Below are 27,919 nucleotides of genomic sequence, written 5' to 3' on the forward strand. Positions count from 1 at the left end.
GGGCGGGGGGGGCGAGAGACGGGGCGGGGGGGGCGAGAGACGGGGCGGGGGGGCGAGAGACGGGGCGGGGGGGCGAGAGACGGGGCGGGGGGGCGAGAGACGGGGCGGGGGGGCGAGAGACGGGGCGGGGGGGCGAGAGACGGGGCGGGGGGGCGAGAGACGGGGCGGGGGGGGCGAGAGACGGGGCGGGGGCGAGAGACGGGGCGGCGAGAGACGGGGCGGCGAGAGACGGGGCGGCGAGAGACGGGGCGGCGAGAGACGGGGCGGCGAGAGACGGGGCGGCGAGAGACGGGGCGGCGAGAGACGGGGCGGCGAGAGACGGGGCGGGGGGCGGCGAGAGGCGGGGCGAGAGGCGGGGCGGGCGAGGGGCGGGGCGGGGGGGGCGAGGGGCTGGGCGGGGGGGGCCGAGGGGGCGGGGGCGGGGGGGGGGGCGAGGGGCGGGGCGGGGGGGGCGAGGGGCGGGGCGGCGAGAGACGGGGCGGGGGGGCGAGAGAGACGGGGCGGGGGGGCGAGAGACGGGGCGGCGAGAGACGGGGCGGCGAGAGACGGGGCGGCGAGAGACGGGGCGGCGAGAGACGGGGCGGCGAGAGACGGGGCGGCGAGAGACGGGGCGGCGAGAGACGGGGCGGCGAGAAGACGGGGCGGCGAGAGACGGGGCGGCGAGAGACGGGGCGGCGAGAGACGGGGCGGGGGGGCGAGAGGCGGGGCGAGAGGCGGGGCGGGGGGGGCGAGGGGCGGGGCGGGGGGGGCGAGGGGCGGGGCGGGGGGGGCCGAGGGGCGGGGCGGGGGGGGCCGAGGGGCGGGGCGGGGGGGGCCGAGGGGCGGGGCGGGGGGGGGCCGAGGGGCGGGGCGGGGGGGGCCGAGGGGCGGGGCGGGGGGGGCGAGGGGCGGGGCGGCGAGAGACGGGGCGGGGGGGCGAGAGAGACGGGGCGGGGGGGGCGAGAGACGGGGCGGGGGGGCGAGAGACGGGGCGGGGGGGCGAGAGACGGGGCGGGGGGGCGAGAGACGGGGCGGGGGGGGCGAGAGACGGGGCGGCGAGAGACGGGGCGGCGAGAGACGGGGCGGCGAGAGACGGGGCGGCGAGAGACGGGGCGGCGAGAGACGGGGCGGCGAGAGACGGGGCGGCGAGAGACGGGGCGGCGAGAGACGGGGCGGCGAGAGACGGGGCGGCGAGAGACGGGGCGGGGGGGCGAGAGGCGGGGCGAGAGGCGGGGCGGGGGGGGCGAGGGGCGGGGCGGGGGGGGCGAGGGGCGGGGCGGGGGGGCCGAGGGGCGGGGCGGGGGGGCGAGGGGCGGGGCGGGGGGGGCGAGGGGCGGGGCGGGGGGGCGAGGGGCGGGGCGGGGGGGGCGAGGGGCGGGGCGGCGAGAGACGGGGCGGGGGGGGCGAGAGACGGGGCGGGGGGGCGAGAGACGGGGCGGGGGGGCGAGAGACGGGGCGGGGGGGGCGAGAGACGGGGCGGGGGGGCGAGAGACGGGGCGGGGGGGGCGAGAGACGGGGCGGCGAGAGACGGGGCGGCGAGAGACGGGGCGGCGAGAGACGGGGCGGCGAGAGACGGGGCGGCGAGAGACGGGGCGGCGAGAGACGGGGCGGGGGGGCGAGAGGCGGGGCGAGAGGCGGGGCGGGGGGGGGCGAGGGGCGGGGGCGAGGGGCGGGGCGGGGGGGGCCGAGGGGCGGGGCGGGGGGGGCCGAGGGGCGGGGCGGGGGGGGCGAGGGGCAGGGCGGCGAGAGACGGGGCGGGGGGGCGAGAGAGACGGGGCGGGGGGGGCGAGAGACGGGGCGGGGGGGCGAGAGACGGGGCGGGGGGGCGAGAGACGGGGCGGGGGGGCGAGAGACGGGGCGGGGGGGCGAGAGACGGGGCGGGGGGGCGAGAGACGGGGCGGGGGGGGCGAGAGACGGGGCGGGGGGGCGAGAGACGGGGCGGGGGGGGCGAGAGACGGGGCGGGGGGGGCGAGAGACGGGGCGGGGGGGGCGAGAGACGGGGCGGCGAGAGACGGGGCGGCGAGAGACGGGGCGGCGAGAGACGGGGCGGCGAGAGACGGGGCGGCGAGAGACGGGGCGGCGAGAGACGGGGCGGCGAGAGACGGGGCGGCGAGAGACGGGGCGGCGAGAGACGGGGCGGCGAGAGACGGGGCGGCGAGAGACGGGGCGGCGAGAGACGGGGCGGCGAGAGACGGGGCGGCGAGAGACGGGGCGGCGAGAGACGGGGCGGCGAGAGACGGGGCGGCGAGAGACGGGGCGGCGAGAGACGGGGCGGCGAGAGACGGGGCGGTGCGGCGAGAGACGGGGCGGGGGGGGCGAGAGACGGGGCGGGGGGGCGAGAGACGGGGCGGGGGGCGAGCGACGGGGCGGGGGGCGAGCGACGGGGCGGGGGGCGAGAGGGGCGCGGGGCGGGGGGGCGAGAGACGGGGCGGGGGGGGCGAGAGACGGGGCGGGGGGGCGAGAGACGGGGCGGGGGGGGGCGAGAGACGGGGCGGGGGGGGCGAGAGACGGGGCGGGGGGGCGAGAGACGGGGCGGGGGGGCGAGAGACGGGGCGGGGGGGGCGAGAGACGGGGCGGGGGGGGCGAGAGACGGGGCGGGGGGGGCGAGAGACGGGGCGGGGGGGGCGAGAGACGGGGCGGGGGGGGCGAGAGACGGGGCGGGGGGGGCGAGAGACGGGGCGGGGGGGGCGAGAGACGGGGCGGGGGGGGCGAGAGACGGGGCGGGGGGGGCGAGAGACGGGGCGGGGGGGCGAGAGACGGGGCGGGGGGGCGAGAGACGGGGCGGGGGGGCGAGAGACGGGGCGGGGGGGGCGAGAGACGGGGCGGGGGGGCGAGAGACGGGGCGGGGGGGCGAGAGACGGGGCGGGGGGGCGAGAGGCGGGGCGGGGGGGCGAGAGGCGGGGCGGGGGGGCGAGAGGCGGGGGGGGGGGCGAGGGGCGGGGCGGGGGGGCGAGGGGCGGGGCGGGGGGGCGAGGGGCGGGGGGGGCGAGGGGCGGGGCGGGAGAGAGAGACGGGGCGGGGGGGGGGGGAGAGAGACGGGGCGGGGGGGGGAGAGAGACGGGGCGGGGGGGGGGAGAGAGACGGGGCGGGGGGGGGGGAGAGAGACGGGGCGGGGGGGGGAGAGAGACGGGGCGGGGGGGGGAGAGAGACGGGGCGGGGGGGGAGAGAGACGGGGCGGGGGGGGGAGAGAGACGGGGCGGGGGGGGGGGGGAGAGAGACGGGGCGGGGGGGGGGGAGAGAGACGGGGCGGGGGGGGAGAGAGACGGGGCGGGGGGGGGAGAGAGACGGGGCGGGGGGGGGAGAGAGACGGGGCGGGGGGGGAGAGAGACGGGGCGGGGGGGGAGAGAGACGGGGCGGGGGGGGAGAGAGACGGGGCGGGGGGGGAGAGAGACGGGGCGGGGGGGGAGAGAGACGGGGCGGGGGGGGAGAGAGACGGGGCGGGGCGGGAGAGAGACGGGGCGGGGCGGGAGAGAGACGGGGCGGGGCGGGAGAGAGACGGGGCGGGGCGGGAGAGAGACGGGGCGGGGCGGGAGAGAGACGGGGCGGGGCGGGAGAGAGACGGGGCGGGGCGGGAGAGAGACGGGGCGGGGCGGGAGAGAGACGGGGCGGGGCGGGAGAGAGACGGGGCGGGGCGGGAGAGAGACGGGGCGGGGCGGGAGAGAGACGGGGCGGGGCGGGAGAGAGACGGGGCGGGGCGGGAGAGAGACGGGGCGGGGCGGGAGAGAGACGGGGCGGGGCGGGAGAGAGACGGGGCGGGGCGGGAGAGAGACGGGGCGGGGCGGGAGAGAGACGGGGCGGGGCGGGAGAGAGACGGGGCGGGGCGGGAGAGAGACGGGGCGGGGCGGGAGAGAGACGGGGCGGGGCGGGGAGAGAGACGGGGCGGGGCGGGAGAGAGACGGGGCGGGGCGGGAGAGAGACGGGGCGGGGCGGGAGAGAGACGGGGCGGGGCGGGAGAGAGACGGGGCGGGAGAGAGACGGGGCGGGGCGGGAGAGAGACGGGGCGGGGCGGGAGAGAGACGGGGCGGGGCGGGAGAGAGACGGGGCGGGGCGGGAGAGAGACGGGGCGGGGCGGGAGAGAGACGGGGCGGGGCGGGAGAGAGACGGGGCGGGGCGGGAGAGAGACGGGGCGGGGCGGGAGAGAGACGGGGCGGGGCGGGAGAGAGACGGGGCGGGGCGGGAGGGCCGGCGGGCGGAGGGAGGGCCGGCGGGCGGAGGGAGGGCCGGCGGGCGGGCGACACTGAAGGGGAAAGACATATTGGTGAAGGAAGAGGCAGACAGACGAGTGAGAGAGAGAAGCAAGAGACCTATGGAGGGAGAAGAGAGAAGTGCGGCTGGAAATAAGGGGTGGGAGACAAAAGTCAGTCGGCTGGGGGGGGGGGCGGCGAAATAAAACACATGCCCAGAAGAGACAGAGACCAGAAGGAAAAGAGAAACTTGCCGAGGACAAGGAGACGAGCTAATCATTGGGGGGTGGGGGGGGGGGGGAGTTGGGCGGGGAAAGAGATGCAAAAGTTGCAGGGAGCAAAACACAGGTGGAGTGAGGTACGGGGTCGGGGGTTTGGAAAGAGAAAAAGAGTTACAGGAAAGATGGATGGCAGGGGCAAGCAATGGGGGGGCGGGCGTAATAGATACCTGTCAAGGAAAGATGTCATGGGGTGAAGGAGACACTGGGGAGTATGGTGGGGCGGGGGGAGAAGTGAGGTGCGGGAGGGAACAGAAAGAGACGGGAGTACACCAGAGTGGGTGAAAGATGAGGCACTAGGGGAGAGACACGGAGCAGAGGGGCTGACACAGAAGGGAGAGACGAGCTCAGAAGATAAGTACATATGGTGAGAAAAAGCAATGCAGAGGGAGATTGGAGAAAATCAGAGCGAGAGAGATACGCGGGGGGGGGGGGGGGGGGCGGGGAAAGAGATGCGTGCAGGGAAGAGAGAAATGAAAGGGGAAGAGAAACTCAAAACTGAGGGGAGAGCGAGAAACAGATACCCAGAGGGGAGAGCAACAGAGGGATGAGACACTGAAGACGAGAGACAGGCACGCAGTGGGGAGAGTCACACACATGGCGTGACAATGCAGAGAGAAGAGACATACATGAAGACACATACACATAGGGTGAGAGACGCACGAGAAGTGACACAGGCACGGTGGGGGGGGGGGGGGAAGAGAAGAGACCCCAATGCAAGGAGGGGGTGTGGTGAGCGGAACGAAGAAAGAAAAGCAGACAAAAAATACATGCGCAGGTAGACAGACAGCAATAGGCAGAGGCGAGGAGAGAGATGCAAATGAAAAGAGCCGACACTCCAAAGAGCAAGAATGACATGCAGAGGGAGAAATGTATAGCAAGGAGACAGACATAGAGCGGAGATGGAGATAACACATAGAAGGGGGGGATAGAGAGCGCGCTATACACAGAAGGTAAAGGACACATAAGGAGGAAGGCAGAGAAGCTCACTGGTGTGGAGGAGAGAGGCACTTGCTTGAAGGTGAATGTAGGTTTAAACAAAGACAGGCAAATATGTACTAGTGGAGGGGGTAGAGAGAGGGAAAAAGTAGGAAGACAGGTGCAGCAACCTCATATGGGAAGGAAGACAGGGTGGAAGAGAAAAATTGGGCACAAAATAGGGCAGAGGTAGAGAAAAACACGAGTCATAATTCACAAAAAAAATGGAAATGGAGACATAAACGCACAGGGAAGTGGAAAGGGTGCAGAGAAACTTGGAGGTTCCGAGGAGCACAAAAGGCTTCAGATACAGATCACCCAAAAGAGAAACCAGTACAAGACATATTCTTGAAAAACTGAAATATATTACACCCCTGAATTCCTTTTGCCGAAAAATAAATTCCTTCCAGAATCCTTTACCTTGGTTCGCTGTTTGCACGCTGCAATTTACTGGAGACTCATGAATGAATCAAACCCACACTTTTATATTGTCTCGTGCCCATCAACTGCTGTCATTAAGTAGCAACAATGGACTTCAGAGCACTGTGGGGCAATATTGGTCACACTCTCACTCTGCAATTTTAACTGTCGAAAGTGTGAAAAAAAAGCCAAGGACAGAACAGAATTAAAAATACAACGTTAGACGCAGCTTTACTGACAATTCAGAACTTTCTTCATACAACCAATATTTTTTTTTAAAAAAACCAAACAAATGAAAGGTCAAAGTTCAGCACTGGCCTAAAATTCCACTTGGAAGGAATAAAAGGGCTATTATGGTAAATGGTAAAAACAGACTACAGAATTAGACAACTAAAAGTTCTGGTGCAGACACACATTTGTTTGGTTTAGCAATCATTGTCCCAAAGACACTTGAACTGAATTGGCAGTCCCAACAAGAGTTACACTTTATTCCAGGTGAAGCAGTCTCTCTCTCAGACAGAGTCCCGTACTATTACCACAATCAAATGCTCTTCATCCACTTTCCCCAATGTCCTCATGGCTGTCTGTAGGAACTGCTGGGAAAAGACGCAGGGAGGGAAGGCGTACAGCATGCCCGCGTTGTCCTTGTCCTTCGCTCCGCCGACGGGCAAACTGATCACCCCCGCCGCCTGCTTCTGCTTCAAGTACGACACCAGATTCCGCAGGAGCCGTTGCTGGAGGCCGGGCTCCACCGCCGCGGCCCCGTCGCCCCCCTCAGCCCCCTGGGAGGACTGAACGGCCAGCAGCACGGCATAGCCGTCGGGGCTGCCCTGCTTGATGCGCCGGGTTACCTCGTCCAACTTGGGCTGGTCGAGGCGGAGACGCTGCGCGATCTTCAGCTGAGACACCCGGGTGCCCGTGGCGGAGTCCTTGAGGAGGGAATGGGTGATGGCAGCGTCACCTTCGAGCGTGAACATGTTCGTCGGAAAGCAGCTGTTTTTGAGCACAAGGACGCCATTCCAGGCAAGCGTCAGTGCCTGGGCAAACTCCAGCAAGTTGGCCGGCTTCTTGGTCTCTGGTTTTGGAGCCTCAACACTGGCTTTAGTCTCGGGCTCAATCTCACTAGTTCTGTGATTGCGCTCACTGTCTTTCTTTTTCAGCTGCAGGGGCTCATGGGCGTCGGAGAGCGCCTTGTCCTCGACAGGTGGGCGCCGGTCTTCCGGGGGAACAGAGACGGCCTGCTCCTTATCAGTTGCGCCGTCCGTCCCGCGGGCATCCCGGTTCCTCTTGTCCGGGCTCGGCTCCAACGAGCCCCGAGGCTTGGCCCGCACCCGCTCCTCGTAGGGCGAGTGGACGGGCCGGGTGCGGTCGTTGGAGAGGCTCCGGCGCTTCCGCCGCTCCTCCCACGGCTTGGCGGTGCCGCGGTCGTTCTCCCGCTCGGTCGGCCAGCGGTCCCGGCTGCGGACAGAGGCGACGTAGCTATCAGCATTGTTGCGGCGGTCGAGGGCCTTGGCCGGGCTGCTCCAGTCGCCGTCAGAGTAGTTCCTCTCCCGCTCGTGGTACAGGGGCAACGGCGGGGTCCGGTCGCGTGCCCCCCGGGCTTCGCGCTCCAGGCTCCGGTGCCGGCCGTAGCCGTCCGCCAGCAGCTCGTAGTGCACTGGCAGCGGCACCTGCGGGTAAGGCTGCTGGTAGCGCGCATCCTCCACCTTGGCAAAGTCGACCCTCAGCCGCCGGTCAGGCCCCCCAAGAGGAAAGCCCCGCATCTGGGCGCAAGCGGCCTGCGCGGCATCCAAGCTCTCATACTGTATGTAAGCAAAGCTGTCGCCTTTAACATAGTCAATGGTGCGAATGCTGCCAAACCGGTCAAACTCCCTGGCCAGGGCGGCCAGCGAGGTCAGGGGCCCCAGCCCACCCACCCACAAACGAGTCGTTGGGTTCGCTTTGCCATATCCAATTTTAACATGGTTCCTGCCGATCATCCGGCCTGACATTGCCACCTTGGCTCGGTGCGCCATGTCCAAATTCTGAAATTTTAAGAACCCATAGGCACCTCCTTGGCCCCTGGGAGGGCGTTTGATGACTACCTCCTCGATGATGCCGTACTTCTCAAAAGCACGTCTCAAGTCGCTCTCCGAGATGTTGTGGTCCAAGTTGCCGATAAACAAATTCCGGGTGGCCCGTTTGTCATCCTCGGGCATCAAATCGTCCTCCTGCACGGGGTAGCTGTAAGCGCGCCCCCGCTCGTCGTACAGTCCATAATAATCTAGCGACCGCTCCCGCTCTCTCGGCAGCGGTACCGCCTCAATGGGATAATTGGTGTGTCTTGTCCTCTGCTCTCGGAGAGCGCAGGCCCCCGGCGACAAAGAGCGCTGCCGATACTGGTACCCGGCGTGAATGGGCACGTAGTTGACCTCTGGCGGGGTGCAGCTCCTCCTCTTGGGGTACACCGGTTCAATTTTGAGGGGCCGGTCGTAGAGCACCAGCCGGCCCTTGGCGTGCCGCGCCTCCTTCGCGTCCTCGTGGTGCCGGAAGTGCACATAGGCCAGCCGGCCCCCCTCGGGAGTGTGGGTGGCGTTGACGCTCACCTCACCAAACTTCTTGAACTCGTGGAAGAGGCCGTCCTCCACCGCCTCGTCAGTCAGCTGCGAGCCCAGGTTGCTGACCACCAGGGTCTTGTACTCCAGGCCGGCAGGCCTGCTATTGTCGCCCTTGTTCTTCTGGGCAGAGCTGGTCCTAGCGGAGGGCAGCCTGGCAGAGCTGGCAGGCTCATGGTGGTGATGGTGATGGTGGTGGTCCCCCCTCTCCTCCCTGCGGCTGTTACTGTTGGATTTCTCCCCCCCTCCTCCACCACCTCCCCCTGGCCTGTCCCGGCTCCTACTTCTACTGCGGCCCGGGTGTTTGGTGCTAAGTCCAGCCTTATGGTAGTTGCCGCCTCCTCCTCCTCGGGCCCCGTCGCAATCCTCACGCCCACCCCGGCTCTCCCGCTCCCGGGGCCTCTTGGCCGACCTGCCACCGGGCCCGCTGCCCGGGGCCGAGCTGGGGCTCGAGTCACGCTCGCTCTGTCTCTTCATCGCCGGCGCCCGGCCGCCGCCACCTTCCCTCCTCCCGCCGGCTCTCAGGCTTCTCCTCACCCCGCGCCCGCGCTAGGCCGCCAGCCTTCCCTCTCCTTCCCCCCACCCCCCCCCCCCGGTCCCCCCGGGAAACCAGGCCGGCTCCGCTATTACTCAGCGGCCGACAGCCCAACCGGAAAGCCCAGCTGAAAAGAAGAAGGGCCTCGGCACAGACCCCCGCACAAAGGCTCCGCCGCTCAGAAGCCAAACTCCCCGGCCGCCATATTGTCAGAGGAACCCCTCTCCGCCGAAAGAATGCGCGCCGCCTCCCCTCCCCCACTCTGCGCTCATCGTCACCGCTTCTTGCCCACCTCGGGCGGCAGGACTGCGCGGTGACGTCAGAGGCACGCAGATTCTGTTGATGTCATCAGCCTCGCTGCCCCTCACGTTCCAGCGTGCCGGCGGCGGAACGCGACGTCACTGCGCCGGCCTCAAAGCAGGCTGAGGAGCCGGAGTGTCCCCGAGCCCTGGCTCACAGAGCGCTGACCCTCCTGCCTCTCCGCCATAAGGGGATTCACGCACACCAGTCTTTGAGGGTGGCAGGACAAGTTGAAAAGGCTGTTAAAAAGCATGTGGGATCATTGGCCAACGTTCCACCCTCCGTAAACTTGAGGTCATCCAGAACTCTGCAGCCGGTATCCTAACTCACACCAAGTCCCTTTCGCCCATCACCCCTGTGCTCGCTGATCCACATTGGCTGCCGGTCTGGCAACGCCTCGATTTAAAAATTCTCAACCTTGTTTTCAAATCCCTCCATGGCCTCACCCGCACCTTCTATAATCTCCTCCAGCCCTACAACCCTCCGAGATATCTGCGCTCCTCTAATTCTGGCATCTTGAGCATCCCTGATTTTAATTGCTCCACCATTGGTGGCTGTGCCGTCTGTTGCCTAGGCCCTAAGCTCTGGAATTCCCTCCCTAAACCTCTCCACCTCACTACTTCAAAGCGCTCCTTAAAACCTATCTCTTTGACCTCATTTGCCCAAATTTCTACATATGTGGCTCGGTGTCAAATTTTTATCTTGTAATACTCCTGTGAAGCGCCTTGGGATGTTTTACTACATAAAGGCGCTATATAAATATAAACAGCGACATAGCATACACAACCTGTCTACACAAAGGAGGACACAAATAACCTCCCAGAGATGTCGGGGAACATAGGGTCTAATGAGAGGGAGGAATTGAATGAAATCAGTATTTGTAGGGAAATGGTGTTAGGGAAATTGACGGGATTGAAGGCTGATAAATCCCCAGGGCCTGATAGTCTACATCCTAGGGTACTTAAGGAAGTGGCCCTAGAAATAGTAGATGCTTTGCTGGTCATCTTCCAAAATTCGATAGACTGGAACAGTTTCCATGGATTGGAGGGTAGCTAATGTAACCCCACTATTCAAAAAGGTGGTAGAGAGAAAACGGGGAATTAAAGACTGGTAAGTCTGACATCGGTAGTGGGGAAAATGCTAGAGTCCATTATAAAAGATGTAATAGCAGAGCACTTGGAAAGCAGTGACAGGATCGGACAAAGTCAGCATGGATTTACAAAAGGTAAATCATGCTTGACTAATCTACTGGAATTTTTTGAGGATGTAACTGGTAGAATAGATAAGGGAGAACAAGTGGATGTGGTGTATTTGGACTTTCAGAAGGCTTTCGATAAGGTCCCGCAAAAGAGATTAGCGTGCAAAGTTAAGGCACATGGGATTGGGGGTAAGGTACTGTCTTGGATAGAGAACTGGTTGGCAGACAGGAAGCAAAGAGTTGGAATAAACGGGTCGTTTTCCGAGTGGCAGGCAGTGACTAGTGGTGTACCGCAGGGATCGGTGCTAGGACCCCAGCTATTCACAATACGTATATATAAATGATGATCTAGACGAGGGAACTAGATGTAATGGCCTTGATTTTCATTGGGCCGTGAGGCGGGCTTTGAGGCGGGCGGGGGGTTAAAATCGCGAAACCTGGGGGTCGCGACCCCCCCCCCCGCCTGGTTCCCACCTCCACGCCATTTTAACCTAGGTGTGTCTGATGAACCCGAATCAGTCCCGCCTGCAACTGGCGGGACTGGTCTTTAGGGCCCTTAAACAGCACTAATTAGCCTTCATAATCCCATTTTAACAGGCCCTTGCCTGTTTAACCCTTTTCCCACGTAAAACACACCTGGTGGGGATGATGCCTGTGAAACCTGGCGTGAACACTCTTGGCTTGTTGACTATCAGCTGCAGGTCCAACATTAAAGAGGATATTTGATCAGTCATCATTTGCAGGTGGCAGGACTTTGTTGTCTCAGGTCTGGGGGAACTTTTACCAGGCCTAGCCACACCTGTGGAAGGTTGTAGCCTCACACACTTCGCCAGTGTGACCTCCTGCGAGACCCCTCTCGCCACCCTCACTCAGCGCTTCCTCAACTGAGGCATCTACCAGAAGCATGGGAGGCCTTTTCTTCCTTCCCTTCTTGGCATTAGAGGACCTCCAGCACCAGGCGCGGCAGCAGCAGAACCAGGCACAACAGCAGCAGCAGCAGGAGCGACAGGCTGCTGCTCACCCACCTGAGGCAGCACAGGCCAGGAGGGGCCAGTGCATGGAAGCCCGTCGGCGCAGGAGCTACCCCCCCAAACAGGGTCTACAGACACAGGGTCAGCTACCTCAACATGACTGAACAGCAGTGCCAAAGGCGGCTCCAACTTTCGCGACAGGTGGTGACTGACATCTGCGCAATGATACAGCAAGACCTGCAGCCCAGAGGACCAGGTAGACTTCCTTAACAGTGGCCATCAAAGTCACCACCTTTTTTGCCTCAGGCTCATTCCAGGGATCAGCAGCAGACATCAGCGGCATCTCCCAGTCGGCCGCACACATTTGCATCACGTGGGTAACTGATGCCCTCTTTGCCCTCGTGCACAATCACATCCATTTCACCAGGGATCGCGTAAATGTGACGGCGCGAGCGGCTGGATTAGCTCATCTGGCAGACTTTCCAAGGGTGCAGGGCATCATTGACTGCACACATGTGGCCGTTAGGGCACCCCATCGCAATCCAGGTATTTTTGTCAACCGCAAGAGCTTCCACTCCCTTAACATTCAGCTGGTGTGTGGCCACAAGAAGGAGATTTTGCATGTTTGTGCCAAGTACCCTGGCAGTTGCCGTGACTCCTTCATACTGCGCCAGTCTAGTGTGCCTCCACTATTCAGTCTGTCAGACCAACTTCACGGATGGCTACTTGGAGACAAGGGCTATCCCCTGAGGACTTGGCTAATGACGCCATTGAGGAGGCCAGCCAACGAAGCTGAGGAGCGCTACAACTCCAGCCACATTTCCACCAGATCCATAATCGAGCAAACCATCGGCTTGCTGAAGATGTACTTCAGATGCCTGGATAGATCAGGTGGAGCCCTACAGTACTCAGTAGCCAGGGTCTCCAAAATCGTCGTGGTTTGCTGTGCACTTCACAACATGGCACAGCGCCATGGCTTGCAGATTCCTGAGGACCAAGTGGCTCCTCTCATACCCTCCTCAGATGATGATGATGATGAGGAGGAGGAGGAAGAGGAGGAGGAGGGCAAGAACGAGCATCCTGCAGAGGCCCATCAACCAGCGGCAGCATTACATGAGAACATTGCTGCCCGGGATGCAAGGAATGCACTCATCCTGACCAGATTTGCTTAGCCTAGTTAATCAAGCTCTTTTGCCTTGCAGCTTCTTACCTGAGCATTGACAATGGCCAAACCCTGCGGATTCCGAGCTATTTGACCAGCATCCTGACAACTGCAAGTAATCCTAAGCCCTCAATGTGAAAGCCCCATTCGCAAAATGACACACGCCAGAACTGCAGCAGTTGCCATCAGAATTTTTATGAAACACACACAACTGATGGCATTTTTCCAAAATACACAGCATTTCACCCAAGTGACTACCCTTGTGAATATTTGTGCTTTATTTTCCTCTTACGCGTGCTCCTACGTAGTGGTTCCCCTGTGGCTTCAGCAGATGTGGAGGCCTCTTGCTCACTTTCCTGCTGCTCCTGTCTCGACACCTTTGATGGGCGTCCTCTGGGGTGGCGAGCCTGTGAGGGCTCGTCAGCAGTCTGCTGCTCCTGCGGCAGTGCAGGAGCTGAGACGTCTATCTCCATTGGGTGTGGACTCTGGCGGGGCTCTGACCGAGGGCTCTGCAGTGGCATGGAAGTGTGAGCGCTTGGAGAGGAGCCCCCACTTCCTTGAGGTCTGCCATCAGCCTCCCTCTCATGGGTCAGATCCCCCTCAGTGCCTGCAAGTGGCTTGAGAGCAGCTTGCTGCACATCAGGGGGGCCATGGGGACCTGTATCTGCAATGGCAGTCCTACTCAGAAGGACTTCCATGAAGGTTTGGTTTCTCTGTTCAATAGATGCCCATCACTCCTCAAGAGATGTCATTCTTTTCTGAACACTCACCATGTTTTCCATACCCTGACGACTAACCTCCTCCATGGCCGTAGCCCTCCTCTCCGCTACCGTAGCCAGCCTTACCACGGAGGCAGCAATCATTTCCACGTAGGTAGCCATCCTTTCCGTGTTGATGCGTTCATGCGCCACTGACTCCACAAAGGCTCTGCTCATGTTTGCTATGGACTCCTCCATTCATTACACACTCGCAGCGACCCTGGAGACAAAACCTGCCAGAGACTCCTGCATCTGTGCCTGGAGTTCCATCACCTCTGATCTTACAGATGGATTCAGTGGCATAAGGTCGACATGCAGCTGAGCCGAGCTGGCAGAGTCCTGCGCCCACCAACGAGGACTCTCCACTGCTTTCCCTGTCTCCACAATCTGCTGATGCTCACTTGTGAGCTGTGATACACCAGGTGATAACTCTACTCTATGTCCCGAAGGTCCCACCGATGTGTGAGTGTCTGCGCTGGTGCTGGGTGCGCTTATTTCTGCTGACGCTGCGCCCTCAGAGGTTGCAGATTCCTCTGAGGAGTCTGGCAGCTCAGGCTCTTCCTCCTGCAGAGTGGGGACGGGGGCTCTCGATGGTCCTGTGGGGGAGTCAAGGAAAAAGTTAGAGATGTGATGCCAAGGTTACATGCACATTGCATTTTGCAGATGATCATAAGTCCATATGATGCAGCTTCAGAATCATTATCAGCGACTCATGCAATGCCAATGAGAGAGAGGGAAAACTATTCTGTCACCAGCTTGCGGGGATGCTCATGTCTGTCCTTCCCCAACTTCCGCTTCGCGGTCAGCCCCGGCAATCTCCAGGACGCCTTCCTCCCAGGGGTTGAGCTGGGTGTAGTGTATGTAACCTGTACCACCTTAAGAGGATACCTTAAGGTGATGGACTACTTTTTGATGGCTCCTGTACATTGTAGTACCGGTGGTGACCACACCGGTATATAAACCCTGCAGAGCAAAGTGTTTCCCAGTTCAGCCCTGAGCCTCAATCACTAAGAGTCTTCAGTGCATTTCTGGCTGTCTCAGTCAGCAGGAGGAGAAGGAGCAGCCAAACCAAGAGAGTGGAGAGTGGAAAGTGGTGGTCTCCTGACCAGGAAGAGGAGGAGAACAATAGACCTCCACCTCCTCCACCATCATCACAGCAACTGAGGTGCCTGGAGAGATAGGACAGAGGAGGAGAAGGAGAAAGGAGGCCAGCAACAACACCAACCAGGGGAGAGGCCTTTCCATTACTGCCTCCCCAAATTGGCCTCCACTTCAGGAGAGGGAGAGAGGGGAGAGAAACCACCAACTGTTTGGAAGGAGGGAAGAACAAAATCATCTCTTCTGAACATCTACAGGTGGGTGTTATTTGGGGCACTCTCCCAAAGACTTTGTATTTTAGGTGGGGGGAGAAAAGAAGAAACAAGGCCGGATCATCAAGGGGTGTAGTGTGTGTGTGTGTGTCTCTTGTTAAAAGCTAGGCCACGCACACCACTAATAAGCACCCCTTTCTATTGCCTGGCCTGGGAGAGCTGGAGCTGCCTCGGTGAAGTCTTTAATTTAATTCCATTAATTGCGTCGTTAAGACCTGCTGCAGGACTGAGCCTGGGCATCTCCAGTTTTCCCAGGTGAAGACATCTTCTCCCCCTGCCAGAAGACCACCACCACCAAAGACTTTTAAATCCCATCGGAGAGTGCACCCCTGCCAAAACCCACCCACCATCCTGAGTGGCAACACTGCCCTTGCGGCCTCCCTCCTTCCCACCCGCCTCTCTCTCTCTCTCTTTGTCTCTCTCTGCCTATTTCTCTGAGGCACCTCATTTTCATCACTTTTTATTAATTGCCTATTGAGCAGAGGGGAGAAGGCCCCTCTCCCAATTTCAATCAATAAGGGGGAGAGGTGTGCCTTCAATTTAAGCAGCTCCCTCTGCTCAACAGAGGACCGAAAAAAAATACCTGAGGCCATTAAAACATTCAGGCCTGTGACTTGGGGTGAGTGTAGCCCTTATAAAAGCACCCCAGAATGGCGACTGCATCTTCGCTGGTGGCGGGGCAAGCCAGGACTTATGCGGGAGTGGCAGCCACAGCCACAGCTGCTCCCGCTGCTTCTGCTGCCCCGTCACCATTCAGATTAATAACAAAAAAGCTTGGGGTGAAGAGCTACACTCACCCCACTATGACCATTGAGGCCTGCGTTAAAGCCATGGCTGGGGTTGTCGGCCCCTCAGCCATCGTCGCGGCCTCAAAAATGTATGGGAAGGCTGTGTTCTTCCTGGGGTCGGAGCGGGCGGTGTCCCTGGCCATCACCAAGGGGCTCATCGTGGGCGGGACCTTCCTGCCGGTGGATCCTCTCGAGGCCACCGCGCAGAGGATCGTCATTTCCAACGTCCCGCCCTATGTTCCTGGTGAGCTCCTCCTTCCCCATTTACGTTAACTTGGGGAGGTGAGGTCGGGGATCACACCCATCCCGCTCGGCTTCCGGGAGGCCAGCCTTCGCCACGTCTTCTCCTTCCGGCGCCAGCTGTTTATCCAGCTGGCGCGGGAGGAGGACACCGACGGGGCGTTCGTCGTCCTCCACGAGGGGACCGCCTATCGCGTCTTTTGGACGTCGGACGGTGTGCAGTGCCATGCCTGCAAGGAGGTGGGGCACATTAGGAAAAACTGCCCCGCCTCCAAGGCCGCCGGATCATCTCGTGCGGCCCAGGCTGGCGCCGCCGCCGCTCCTCCCCCCGGATCTGCCCGCGCGTCGAGAACATCTGATGCGCGGTTGACGTCAGGGGCCGATGCCACCAATGCCTCCGGCGGGGGGGAGGGAGCGTGTCCAGCCGGAAAGAAGGCGCGGGGAAAAAATAAACACCTTAGGGCGGGTCCCCCCCGTGGATGGCCAGCCCTTGCCCCTTGAGCCCCTTACACCCGCGCTCCTCGCGGAGTTAATCGGGGCAGACGCGAGCGGGAGGGGCCTCGTGCCCGAGCCTGTGGCCGCAACCGCCGCAGCGGTAACACCAATACCTGCGGCCGGGCTCGGGCCCGAGGAACCCGACAAACCTGCTCCGCCGGAGGGAGCTGAGGAGGAGGCCTTTGCAGACATGGAGGTCTCCCTCGCTCCCTCCGTGCTAAAAAGAAGGTGCTACCCCCTGGAAGAGGAGGAGGACCGGGAGGAGGAAGGTCCCTCCGAGCAGGGGGAGTCGCCGCCCGCCGCGGGTACTGCGCCCCCCCCCCCGCTGTCGTCATCATCAGCGATCGGCAGGGGTCGCCTGTCCCTCGGGAGGCTGAGGCAGATGTGTCTGTCCGGCGCGTGCCTCCCGGGGATGGGGACGAGACCCTGCCTGTGGGGGGGGGTCGCGGAACAACCCGCGGCGGAAAATGAAATTGACATTCTATCGGTGCCGTTACTCCTCGCCGGGTCGGGCGGCCTGGGGTCTGGGTCGGGCGAGCTCGGGGATAATGAGCTCGCCCAATGCGACCCGGACATCTCCCAGGGGCTGCTCGACCTGGTAGAGGTTTTAATTCAAAACACCCCATCCGCTGGGTCGGAGGTTGGTGGCGGGGAGGAGGATGGCACCCTGGCTGCGTCTCTGGTGCCGGACGTACTGGAGGAGCTGGGAATTGTTCTCTCCCCAGTTTCTCCGGTCGTTCTGGCGTCTGGGGCGGAGGGGAGCTCTGAACCGCCGCCGTCTTCTGGCCCAGCACCCCTAGAGGAGCCCAGGGAGGAATCCTCTGCCGCCGATCCTGGGGGTGGGATCCGGGCGGAGGCGGGGCTGGCTGGTGCGGCCGAGCTGTTCACTGCGCACTGCGTGGCGGACGGGTCGGCCGCTGGTGACGACCCCCTGGAGGAGGATGGGGACTCGGTGATGGGCACGGAGGACGATTTGGACTCCAGCGCCGACGAGGCGATGGATGACCTCGTGCCCCTTGCCGAGTCTCCCCTCATTCCCGTAAGGGAACTCCGGGATTTTATGGCCACGTGCCTGGGTCGGCGCAATAAGGTCCGGCTGGCCCTCGACAGGTGGTCGGAGCTGGCGCTGCTCATCGTATCCCTCCGCGCCGCCGTTAAGATCATGGGCGCGGACGAGGGTGTGAACCCACTCGAGCTGCGTCGGCTCAGAACGTTTCTCACTGGGCTGCTGAGGAAGTGGCGGCTGACCAGCGGCTGCGCTTCCTCCCCCCGTTAGGTGTAGGTAGAGGTTGCACTATGCTTCTGACATGAAGATAACCATAGCCAGCCTCAACATCAACGGCAGCAGGGAGGCACACCGCAGATTCAATAACTTCTCGGTCCTTCGGGACGGGAAGTATGCGGTGTGCTTCCTGCAAGAAACCCACACCGTTCCGGGAGACGAAGCCACGTGGCTCCTGGAGTGGCAAGGAGGGGTCGGCATGAGTCACCTCTCCAACAATTCCAGCGGGGTGGCTATCTTGCTGGCCCCGCATTTTCAGCTGGAGATCTTGGGGGTCAAGGAGATGTGCCGGGCCGCTTGCTCCAGGTCACTGTTCACCTGGGGGGCGTGCCGCTCCATCTAGTGAACGTGTACGCCCCTCAGGCCGGTGCGCAGCAAGTGCGCTTCTTTCAAGAAGTGTCCGCTCTTCTGGGCTCCATCGACGTGGGCGAGTGCGTCATCCTTGGGGGGGATTTTAACTGCACCCTCGAGGCGAGGGACCGTCCGGGTCCCCCGCGATGCCCGGCGGCGATGGAGAAGTTGAGGGACCTGGTCGGGTCCTTCGACTTGGTGGACGTCTGGCGAAATCTTCATCCCGACTCCAGCGCCTTCACTAGCGTCAGGTCTGGAGGAGGAGGGTCCAGAATCGACCGCCTCTACATTTCCCGGGCGTACGTCTCCTGTGTTCCGGTGGCTTCCATGCAGCCGGTGCCGTGCACGGACCACCACCTGGTGTGGGCGGAGCTCGTTCCGCTGCGCACGCGGGGGGGGTCAGCGTACTGGCACTTTAACAACCTGCTGCTGGAGGACGCGCGGTTCCGGGATTCATTTCGTCAGTTCTGGGCCGACTGGAGACGGAAGCAGGGGGGCTTCCCCTCCTTGAGGCTGTGGTGGGACGTGGGCAAGGCTGTGGTGGGACGTGGGCAAGGCTCACGTCCGTCTCTCCTGTCAGGAGTACGCGAAGGGGTCGACCAAGAGGCGGGAGGCCCGGGTCGGGCGGTTGGAGAAGGAGGTGCTCGACCTGGAGTACCGTCTCGGTCAAGTCGTCAGGGACCCGGCCCTGCGGAAGGTGTACGAAGAGAAGAAGGGCGCGCTGAAGGACCTGCAGCTCGTCGGGTCCCGAGGCGCGTACGTGAGGTCGCGGATCCAGCTCCTGCGGGACCTGGACCGCGGCTCCCCCTCCTTCTACTCGCTGGAAAAAAGACGGGGGGTCCGTAAGCAGCTCTTGGGGCTGCTGGCCAATGACGGATCACAGAATCACAGAATCACAGAAACCCCACAGTGCAGATAGAGGCCATTTCGGCCCATCGAGCCTGCAACGACACATATCCCACCCAATCCCCGTAACCCCTACACCAACACATATCCCACCCTATCCCCGTAACCCAACGTATTTAATCCCCCTAACACTAAGGGTCAATTTATCATAGTCAATCAACCTAACTCGCACATCTTTGGACTGTGGGAGGAAACCGGAGCACCCGGAGGAAACCCACGCAAACACGGGGAGAATGTGCAAACTCCACACAGTCGCCCAAGGCCGGATTCGAACCTGGGTCCCTGGCGCTGTGAGGCAACAGTGCTAACCACTATGCCACCGTGCTGCCCTCTCTGGTCTCGGATCCAGAGGGAATCAGCGCGGAGACCCGCGCCTACAACAGGGCTCTGTTCTCTCCGGATCCATCCAGCGAGGATGCGCGCAGAGTTTTGTTGGAGGACCTGCCGAAGGTTAGTCCGGAGGGCACCGAAAAATTGGACGCTCCGCTAAGCCTGGCGGAGCTGACTGGCGCCCTCCGCCAGCTCTCTAGGGGAAAGTCCCCGGGGCTGGACGGGCTGACCGTGGAGTTCCACAGGACGTTCTGGGACGTCTTGGGGGGCGACTACGCGCGGGTCCTGGGGGAAAGTTTGGCGACCGGGGAGATGCCCCTCTCTTGGCGCAGGGCGGTCATTGTCCTGCTGCCTAAGAAGGGCGATCTCCGCCTCCTGAAGAACTGGCGCCCGGTCTCCCTCCTCAGCACGGACTATAAAATCTTTGCCAGGGCCATGTCTGCTCGCCTTGGCACCGTGCTGGCCCACATGATCCACCCCGACCAGTCCTACACGGTCCCGGGCCGGACCATCAACGATAACATCCATCTGCTCCGGGACCTGATCCACCACTCCCAGAGGGCTGGTCTGTCGGTCGCCTTCCTCTCCCTGGATCAGGAGAAGGCGTTCGACAGGGTGGATCACGAGTATCTCTGCGCGCATTCGGGTTCGGGACGCATTTCGTCGCCCGGATCCGACTTCTGTACGCCGCCGCAGAGTGTCTGATTAAAGTTAACGGGCCCTTGACGGCGCCCCTTCGCTTCGGGAGGGGGGTGCGTCAGGGATGCCCCATGTCCGGTCAGTTATACGCCATTTGCGTGGAGCCATTCCTGCGCCTCTTGCGGAAGAGGTTGACGGGACTGGCTCTGCAAGGGCCGGGCGTGGAGGTGGTCCCCTCGGCTTACGCCGATGACGTGCTCCTCACGGTCACGGATCCCGCTGACTTGCGGAGGATGCGGGAATGCCAGCAGATTTACTCGGACGCATCCTCCGCCAAGATCAACTGGGAGAAATGTTCCGGACTCCTGGTGGGTCAGTGGCGGGTGGACTCCCTGCCGGAGGAGTTCAGGCCTTTCACCTGGAGCACCACGCACCTCCTCTATTTGGGAGTCTACCTTAGCCCTGCCGAGGACGCCTGGCCGGTGAACTGGCAAGAGCTGGAGGCCAAAGTCACCGCTCGCCTAGGACGCTGGACAGGACTGCTCCGAGTGTTGTCCTACAGGGGTCGAGCGCTGGTCATAAACCAGCTGGTGGCCGCCATGTTGTGGTACCGGTTGGTCACTTTGATCCCTCCCCCTGCGTTTGTCGCCAAGATGCAGAAGAAGCCCATCGACTTCTTCTGGGACAAAAGGAAGCACTGGGTCTCTGCCGCGGTTCTGTGTCTCCCGCTTAGGGAGGGCAGTCAGGCGCTGGTGTGCCTTCGCACCCAGGCTGCGACTTTCCGTCTTCAGATGCTGCAGAGATACCTGTACGTCGAGAATCCTCCGAGATGGTGTGCGCTGGCGACGTTTTTCTTCCGCCAGCTGCACGGCCTCAAGTACGACACGCAGCTCCTGTTTGTGAAAGTGGGTGGCCGGCGTGCCGACCTGCAGGAGCTGCCTGTCTTCTACCAGGAACTACTATGGGTTTGGAACTACGTCGCTTCTAGGCGGAGCTCTCCCCCGTCAGGGGCGGCGGCTCTCCTTTGGGAGCCGCTGCTCAGGAATCCGCACCTCCACGAACGCGGGTTCGGGTGGCTGGTGGAGGGCAGTGCTGTGCCTGGCTGGGTGACCAGAGTCGGGGACCTGCTCGATGGCAGAGGAGCGGGCTGGATGGCGCCGGAGGAGCTGGCGTGGCGCCTGTCCTGGGCCAACGTCCGGCTCGCGGCCGAAGCCATCGAATCGGTGAAAGCGGCATTGGGCCCCGACTCCACTAGGTGTATCGAGGCGGCTCAAGCACGTGGGGCGATCCCGTCCGAGCTTACCCCCGTCCGGACGGAATTCCTCATCGGCGCCCGGCCCCGAAACTCCCCTCGGGAGCCGGCGCCTCACAACTTGAGCCGTCTCGAGGAAATACCCTCCGTGCCTTTTCATTCTGCGTGGAGGGGTTTCCTGTACGGGCTGCTCCTGCACACTCTCCACTTTGCCATCTTTGTCTACCGTCCGGACACGCCTTGGCGTGGCGTCTTGCCGACTGGCGGTGGCGGAGGTCCCCAATGGAGGGCTCTCTACGCAGGAGTCCTCCCTTGTTCCATCGGGGACTTGGCCTGGAGGGTGTTGCACGGAGTGGTCCCGTGCAATAAGGTTTTAAGTAGGTTCATGGACTCCCAGGCCAGCTGCATTTTTTGCGGCCTGGAGGAGTCCGTGTTTCACGATTATATGGAATGTGAGAGGTTGCAGCCCCTCTTTCACTACTTGAAGGGGCTGCTCCTCGATTTTTGTTTGCACTTCAGTCCCACGCTCTTGATCTACGGTCACCCGGTGCGGAGGGGAGCGGACAGGCTGGAGGACCTCCTTGTGGGCCTGCTCTTGGGCCTGGCTAAAAGAGCAATCAATTGGTCCAGGCAGTGGGCGGTCGAGGGGGTCGTCCAGCCGGATTGCCTGCGTCTCTTCCGCGGCCATGTTCGCGCCCGGGTGGCCCTGGAGATGGAGCACGTGGTGTTCGCCGGTGCGCTTGAGTATTTCCGCGACCGGTGGGCGCCGCGGGGACTGGAGTGCATCATCAATTCGGAAAACCAAATTTTAATTTGATTTGTTAAGATTTAGTTGAACTTTTGTTTATTTACAGTCTAATTGGGTTTTTTGGGTTCAAACAAAAAGAGGACCCTCAATCACGAAGAGTCTTCAGTGACCCTCTGTTCCAGCATTTCTGGCTGTGCAGCTGCCTCAATCAGCAGGAGGAGAAGGAGCAGCCAAACCAAGAGAGTGGAGAGTGGAAAGTGGTGGTCTCCTGACCAGGAAGAGGAGGAGAATGATAGACCACCACCTCCACCTCCTCCACCATCATCACAGCAACTGAGGTGCCTGGAGAGATAGGACAGAGGAGGAGAAGGAGAAAGGAGGCCAGCAACAACACCAACCAGGGGAGAGGCCTTTCCATTACTGCCTCCCCAAATTGGCCTCCACTTCAGGAGAGGGAGAGAGGGGAGAGAAACAACCAACAACCACCAACTGTTTGGAAGGAGGGAAGAACAAAATCATCTCTTCTGAACATCTACAGGTGGGTGTTATTTGGGGCACTCTCCCAAAGACGTTATATTTTAGGTGGGGGGAGAAAAGAAGAAACAAGGCCGGATCATCAAGGGGTGGTCTATGTGTGTGTGTGTGGCTCTTGTTAAAAGCTAGGCCACGCACACCACTAATAAGCACCCCTTCTATTGCCTGGCCTGGGGCAGCTGGAGCTGCCTAGGTGAAGTCTTTAATTCCATTAATTGCATCGTTAAGACCTGCTGCAGGACTGAGCCTGGGCATCTCCAGCTTTCCCAGGTGAAGACATCTTCTCCCCCTGCCAGAAGACCACCACCAAAGACTTTGAAATCCCATCGGAGAGTGCACCCCTGCCAACACCCACCCACCATCCTGAGTGGCAACACTGCCCTTGCGGCCACCCTCCTTCCCACCCCCCCTCTCTCTCTCTCTTTGTCTCTCTCTGCCTGTTTCTCGGAGGCACCTCATTTTTCATCTCTTTTTATTAATTGCCTATTGAGCAGAGGGGAGAAGGCCCCTCTCCCAATTTCAATCAATAAGGGGAGAGGTGTGTCTTCATTTTAATCAGCTCGGTGGCATAGTGGTTAGCACTGTTGCCTCACAGCGGCAGGGACCCGGGTTCGAATCCGGCCTCGGGTGACTGTCTGTGTGGAGTTTGCACATTCTCCCCGTGTTTGCGTGGGTTTCCTCCGGGTGCTCCGGTTTCCTCCCACAGTCCAAAGATGTGCGGGTTAGGTTGATTGGCTATGATAAAATTGACCCTTAGTGTTAGGGGGATTAAATACGTGGGGTTATGGGGATAGGGTGGGATATGTGTTGGTGTACGGGTTACGGGGATCGGGTGGGATATGTGTCGGTGCAGGCTCGATGGGCCGAAATGGCCTCTATCTGCACTGTGAGGTTTCTGTGATTCTGTGATTCTGTGAATAGAGGACAAAAAAATGCCTGAGGCCGTTAAAGCCTTCAGGCTTGTGACTTGGGGTGAGTGTTGCCCTTATAAAAGCACCCCAGAATGGCGACTGCATCTTCGCCGGTGGCAGGGCAAGCCAGGACTTATGCGGGAGTGGCAGCCACAGCCACAGCTGCTCCCGCTGCTTCTGCTGCCACGTCACCATTCAGATTAATAACAAAAAAGCTTGGGGTGAAGAGCTACACTCACCCCACTATGACCATTGAGGCCTGCGTTAAAGCCATGGCTGGGGTTGTCGGCCCCTCAGCCATCGTCGCGGCCTCAAAAATGTATGGGAAGGCTGTGTTCTTCCTGGGGTCGGAGCGGGCAGTGTCCCTGGCCGTCGCCAAGGGGCTCACCGTGGGTGGGACCTTCCTGCCGGTGGATCCTCTCGAGGCCACCGCGCAGAGGATCGTCATTTCCAACGTCCCACCCTATGTTCCTGGTGAGCTCCTCCTTCCCCATTTATGTCAACTTGGGGAGGTGAGGTCGGGGATCACACCCATCCCGCTCGGCTTCCGGGAGGCCAGCCTTCGCCACGTCTTCTCCTTCCGGCGCCAGCTGTTTATCCAGCTGGCGCGGGAGGAGGACACCGACGGGGCGTTCATCGTCCTCCACGAGGGGACCGCCTATCGCGTCTTTTGGACGTCGGACGGTGTGCGGTGCCATGCCTGCAAGGAGGTGGGGCACATCAGGAAAAACTGCCCCGCCTCCAAGGCCGCCGGATCATCTCGTGCGGCCGAGGCTGGCGCCGCCGCCACTCCTCCCCCCGGATCTGCCCGCGCGTCGAGAACATCTGATGCGCGGTTGACGTCGGGGGCCGATGCCACCAAGGCCTCCGGCGGGGGGGAGGGAGCGCGTCCGGCTGGAAAGAAGGGGCGGATAAAATCAAAACACCTTAGGGCGGGTCCCCCCGTGGAGGTCCAACCCTTGCCCCTTGAGCCCCTTACACCCGCGCTCCTCGCGGAGTTGATCAGGGCGGACGTGAGTGGGAGGGGCCTCGTGCCCGAGCCTGTGGTCGCAACCGCCATTGCGGAAACACCGATACCTGCGGCCGGGCTCGGGCCCGAGGAACCTGACAAACCTGCTCCGCCGGAGGGAGCTGAGGAGGAGGCCTCTGCAGACATGGAGGTCTCCCTCGCTCCCTCCGTGCTAAAAAGAAGGCGCAACCCCCTGGAAGAGGAGGAGGACCGGGAGGAGGATGGTCCCTTCGAGCAGGGGGAGTCGTCGCCCGCCGTGGGTACTGCGCCCCCCCCCCCCGCTGTCATCATCACCAGCGATCGGCAGGGGTCGCCTGTCCCTCGGGAGGCTGAGGCAGATGTGTCTGTCCAGTGTGTGCCTCCCGGGGACGGGGACGAGACCCTGCCCGTGGGGGGGTTCGCGGAACAACCCGCAGCGGAATTTGACATTCTATCGGTGCCGTTACTGTGGTGTATGTGCCTTTAAGAGCAATTATGGTGTAAGTGCCTTTAAGAGCCCCAGGTGTGCGTAATGCCGGTAATTGCCACTTGGGCTATATAAGCCTGTGTATTGTGTATATCCTTTAGAAACCCCCCCCCAGACTTGCTTAGTAAATACCTATGAACCAACTCCTGTCTTCAGTGTCTTTATCTACACACGGACACTACAGTGGCGACGAAGTGGAAACGGACTTACCTGCAATTCGGCAGCACCTCAAGGACATCGATTCCCCCAGCGTCCAGAAGACTCAAGGAAGTAAGAGAAACTGTGGTTTCACCAGCTGGCCAAGCTGGTGACAGGTACTGCGCTAATCCTTCCTGGGCGTCAGGCTGGAGCTCCAGCGGCGGGCTCTACAGCTGAGACAGGCAGCGAAATCGGAGGCAAGCAATAACGGACTGGGAGGGTGCACTCGAGAGACGGCCGGCGCGGCAAGCAGGTCAGCGTTTAGACCTCCGTCGGGAACGAGTCTCCAACAGTGAATAAATGGAAACCACAGTAAAACAGCGTAGTTATCGGTAGCAGTGGCGGGAAAGCGCAGGAAGCGCCATATCGTTGCTACAGAGAGAAAAAAAAAGCGCGGGAAGCGCCATATCTTTTCTGAAATGCCTAAATCTGGTAATATTGAGGCTTTTGATGGCGAAATAGAAGATTGGACCACATACGTGGAAAGAGTAATGGATAAGGAAGATACGTTTAGACTGGCACTCCATTCAGGCACTGACGGTGACCAGTAAGGAAAAAAACAATGATGACATCATACCTGAACGATTAAAAGACATCTTGGCCAACGCCAAAGAAGTGTTTCAAGAGAAACTAGGAACCTTGAAAGGCATCACCGCCTCAATAAAAGTGGAAGATACAGCAATTCCAAAATTTTTGAAGGCAAGACCGGTGCCATACGCAATACGTCCGGCAGTCGAGGCAGAGCTGAAGAATTTGGAAAAGGCAGGCGTATTATCCAAAATAGATTGGAGCGAATGGGCAACACCCATCGTTCCAGTCATGAAAAAAACATTGAAAAATAACTCTGAGGAACAGAAAAAAATTCGCATCTGTGGGGACTTTAAGGTGACTGTAAACCCGGTCCTTCACACGGTACAGTATCCTCTTCCGAGGATAGAAGATATTTTCGCCTCACTATCCGGAGGGAAACGTTTCACAAAAATTGACTTGGCACAGGCATATCTACAGATGGAGGTTGAGGAGACCTCTAAAAAGTATCTCACAATAAACACACACAAAGGCCTGTACCAGTACAATTGACTGGTTTTTGGAATAGCATCAGCTCCAGCTATCTGGCAAAGAGCTATGGAGCAAGTCCTGCAAGGGATTCCGGGGACTCAATGCTACCTAGACGACATCCTTATAACAGGAGAAAACGACAACGAGCACCTTGCCAATTTGGAGCAGGTGCTCACTAGGCTGAAAGAACGGGGCCTACGAGCAAATCGCCCCAAGTGCGAATTTTTCCAAAATCAGATATCATATTGTGGCCACATAATTAATAAGGAAGGGTTGCATAAGTCACCTGAAAAAATTGAAGCAGTTATAAAAGCCCCAGCACCTGAAAATGTTTCACAATTAAGGTCATTCCTGGGATTAATAAATTACTATCATAAATTTTTACCGAACTTATCAACTATTCTACACCCTCTTAAAGATCTTCTACAGACAGGAGTGATTTGGAAATGGAACGAAGACTGTAAACGTGCCTTCCATAAATGTAAAGACTTAATCACATCCGAGAAAATTTTGGCTCATTACAACCCATCACTACCAATCAGACTGGCGTGCGATGCATCCCCTTACGGCATAGGAGCGGTATTGTCCCATAGATTCCCTGATGGCTCGGAACGGCCGATAGCTTTTGCGTCACGCTCATTGAACTCAGCTGAGCGTAACTATGCCCAGATAGACAGGGAAGCACTCAGCCTGGTATGGGGAGTGAAGAAATTCAACCATTACCTACACGGACAAAAATTTACCTTGCTGACTGACCATCAACCCCTCATCTCCATATTCAACCCTAAAAAAGGTGTCCCCATTATGACGGCACAAAGACTACAGAGGTGGTCCCTTTTTCTAGGGGCACACCAATACAACATTGAATACAAAGGGTCAAAACAGCATGGGAATGCTGACGGTTTATCACGCCTACCGTTGCCAACGATAGAAGAGGCACCTACAGTAGACCCAGTAGAGATATTCCACTCTACCATAGTGGAATGTCTACCGGTGACAAATTCTGCCATTGAAAGGGAGACAAGAAATAACCCTACTCTCTCACGGGTCTACGATTTAACAGTGAAGGGATGGCCAGCACATGGCGAACCACTGTTGCCAGCATTCTCGCAAAGAAGAGAACAGCTGTCAGTGTGCCGAGGAACCTTGATGTGTGGATCCAGAGTGGTGATTCCACCCAAACTCCAGGATAAAGTGCTAAAGGAGCTTCACGAGGGGCATCTGGGTGGAGTGAAAATGAAGAACCTAGCTAGGGCATTTGTATGGTGGCCAGGTATCGATGGAGACATCGAAGACATGACCAAGAGCTGCCTAGGATGCCAGAAGGTCCAAAATGCTCCGCCACAGGCCCCTCTACATCCATGGGAGTGGCCCTCATCTCCCTGGCAAAGGGTGCACATCGACTTTGCTGGTCCATTTATGGACTCAATGTTCTTAATCGCAGTTGATGCACACTCCAAGTGGCCGGAGGTAATAAAGATGTCCTCCACCACCACGGAAAAAACCATCACAGTATTAAGGACCATATTTGCCAGGAATGGGCTGCCGGAGCAGATATGTTCTGATAATGGACCGCAATTTGTGTCCGAAGAATTCAGAAAGTTCTTAATGAACAATGGGGTAAAGCACTACACGTCCGCCCCATACCATCCCGCCACCAATGGATTGGCTGAAAGGTTTGTCCAGACCTTCAAGAAGGCCATCAAGGCCATGGGTAATGAAGACATAAAACTTCAGCACAAGGTGGATAACTTCTTATTTGCATATAGGAATGCAACGCATATGGTTACTAACCAAACTCCCGCCATGATGTTCTACAATAGAAACCTAAGATGCCGGCTGGATTTGGTCAAGCCCAACATCCGAAGGGACGTGGAGAACCGGCAGTTTCAGGGCATGAATGAAAGGCCAACTAGGGCCTTCCAGATAGGCCAACCGGTTTTGGCCCGGGACTACCGTACCGAGAAATGGCAGCCTGGAACTA

The 27,919-nt window shown here is 60.4% G+C and overlaps 1 protein-coding gene across 1 annotated transcript; it reads right to left on the minus strand.

Annotated features, from left to right (window-relative positions):
• Positions 1–6,044: 6,044 nt before the first annotated feature.
• Positions 6,045–9,117, minus strand: rbm15b (RNA binding motif protein 15B). Its single transcript, XM_086001263.1, has one exon. It carries the CDS (start codon positions 8,908–8,910, stop codon positions 6,352–6,354), a length of 2,559 nt encoding a protein of 852 aa, XP_085857389.1. The 5' UTR covers positions 8,911–9,117; the 3' UTR covers positions 6,045–6,351.
• Positions 9,118–27,919: the final 18,802 nt, after the last annotated feature.

This window comes from Somniosus microcephalus, chromosome 11 (assembly GCF_052327205.1).
Source record: "Somniosus microcephalus isolate GS21.2 chromosome 11, FLI_Smic_1.0, whole genome shotgun sequence".
NCBI classification, from domain to species: domain Eukaryota; kingdom Metazoa; phylum Chordata; class Chondrichthyes; order Squaliformes; family Somniosidae; genus Somniosus; species Somniosus microcephalus.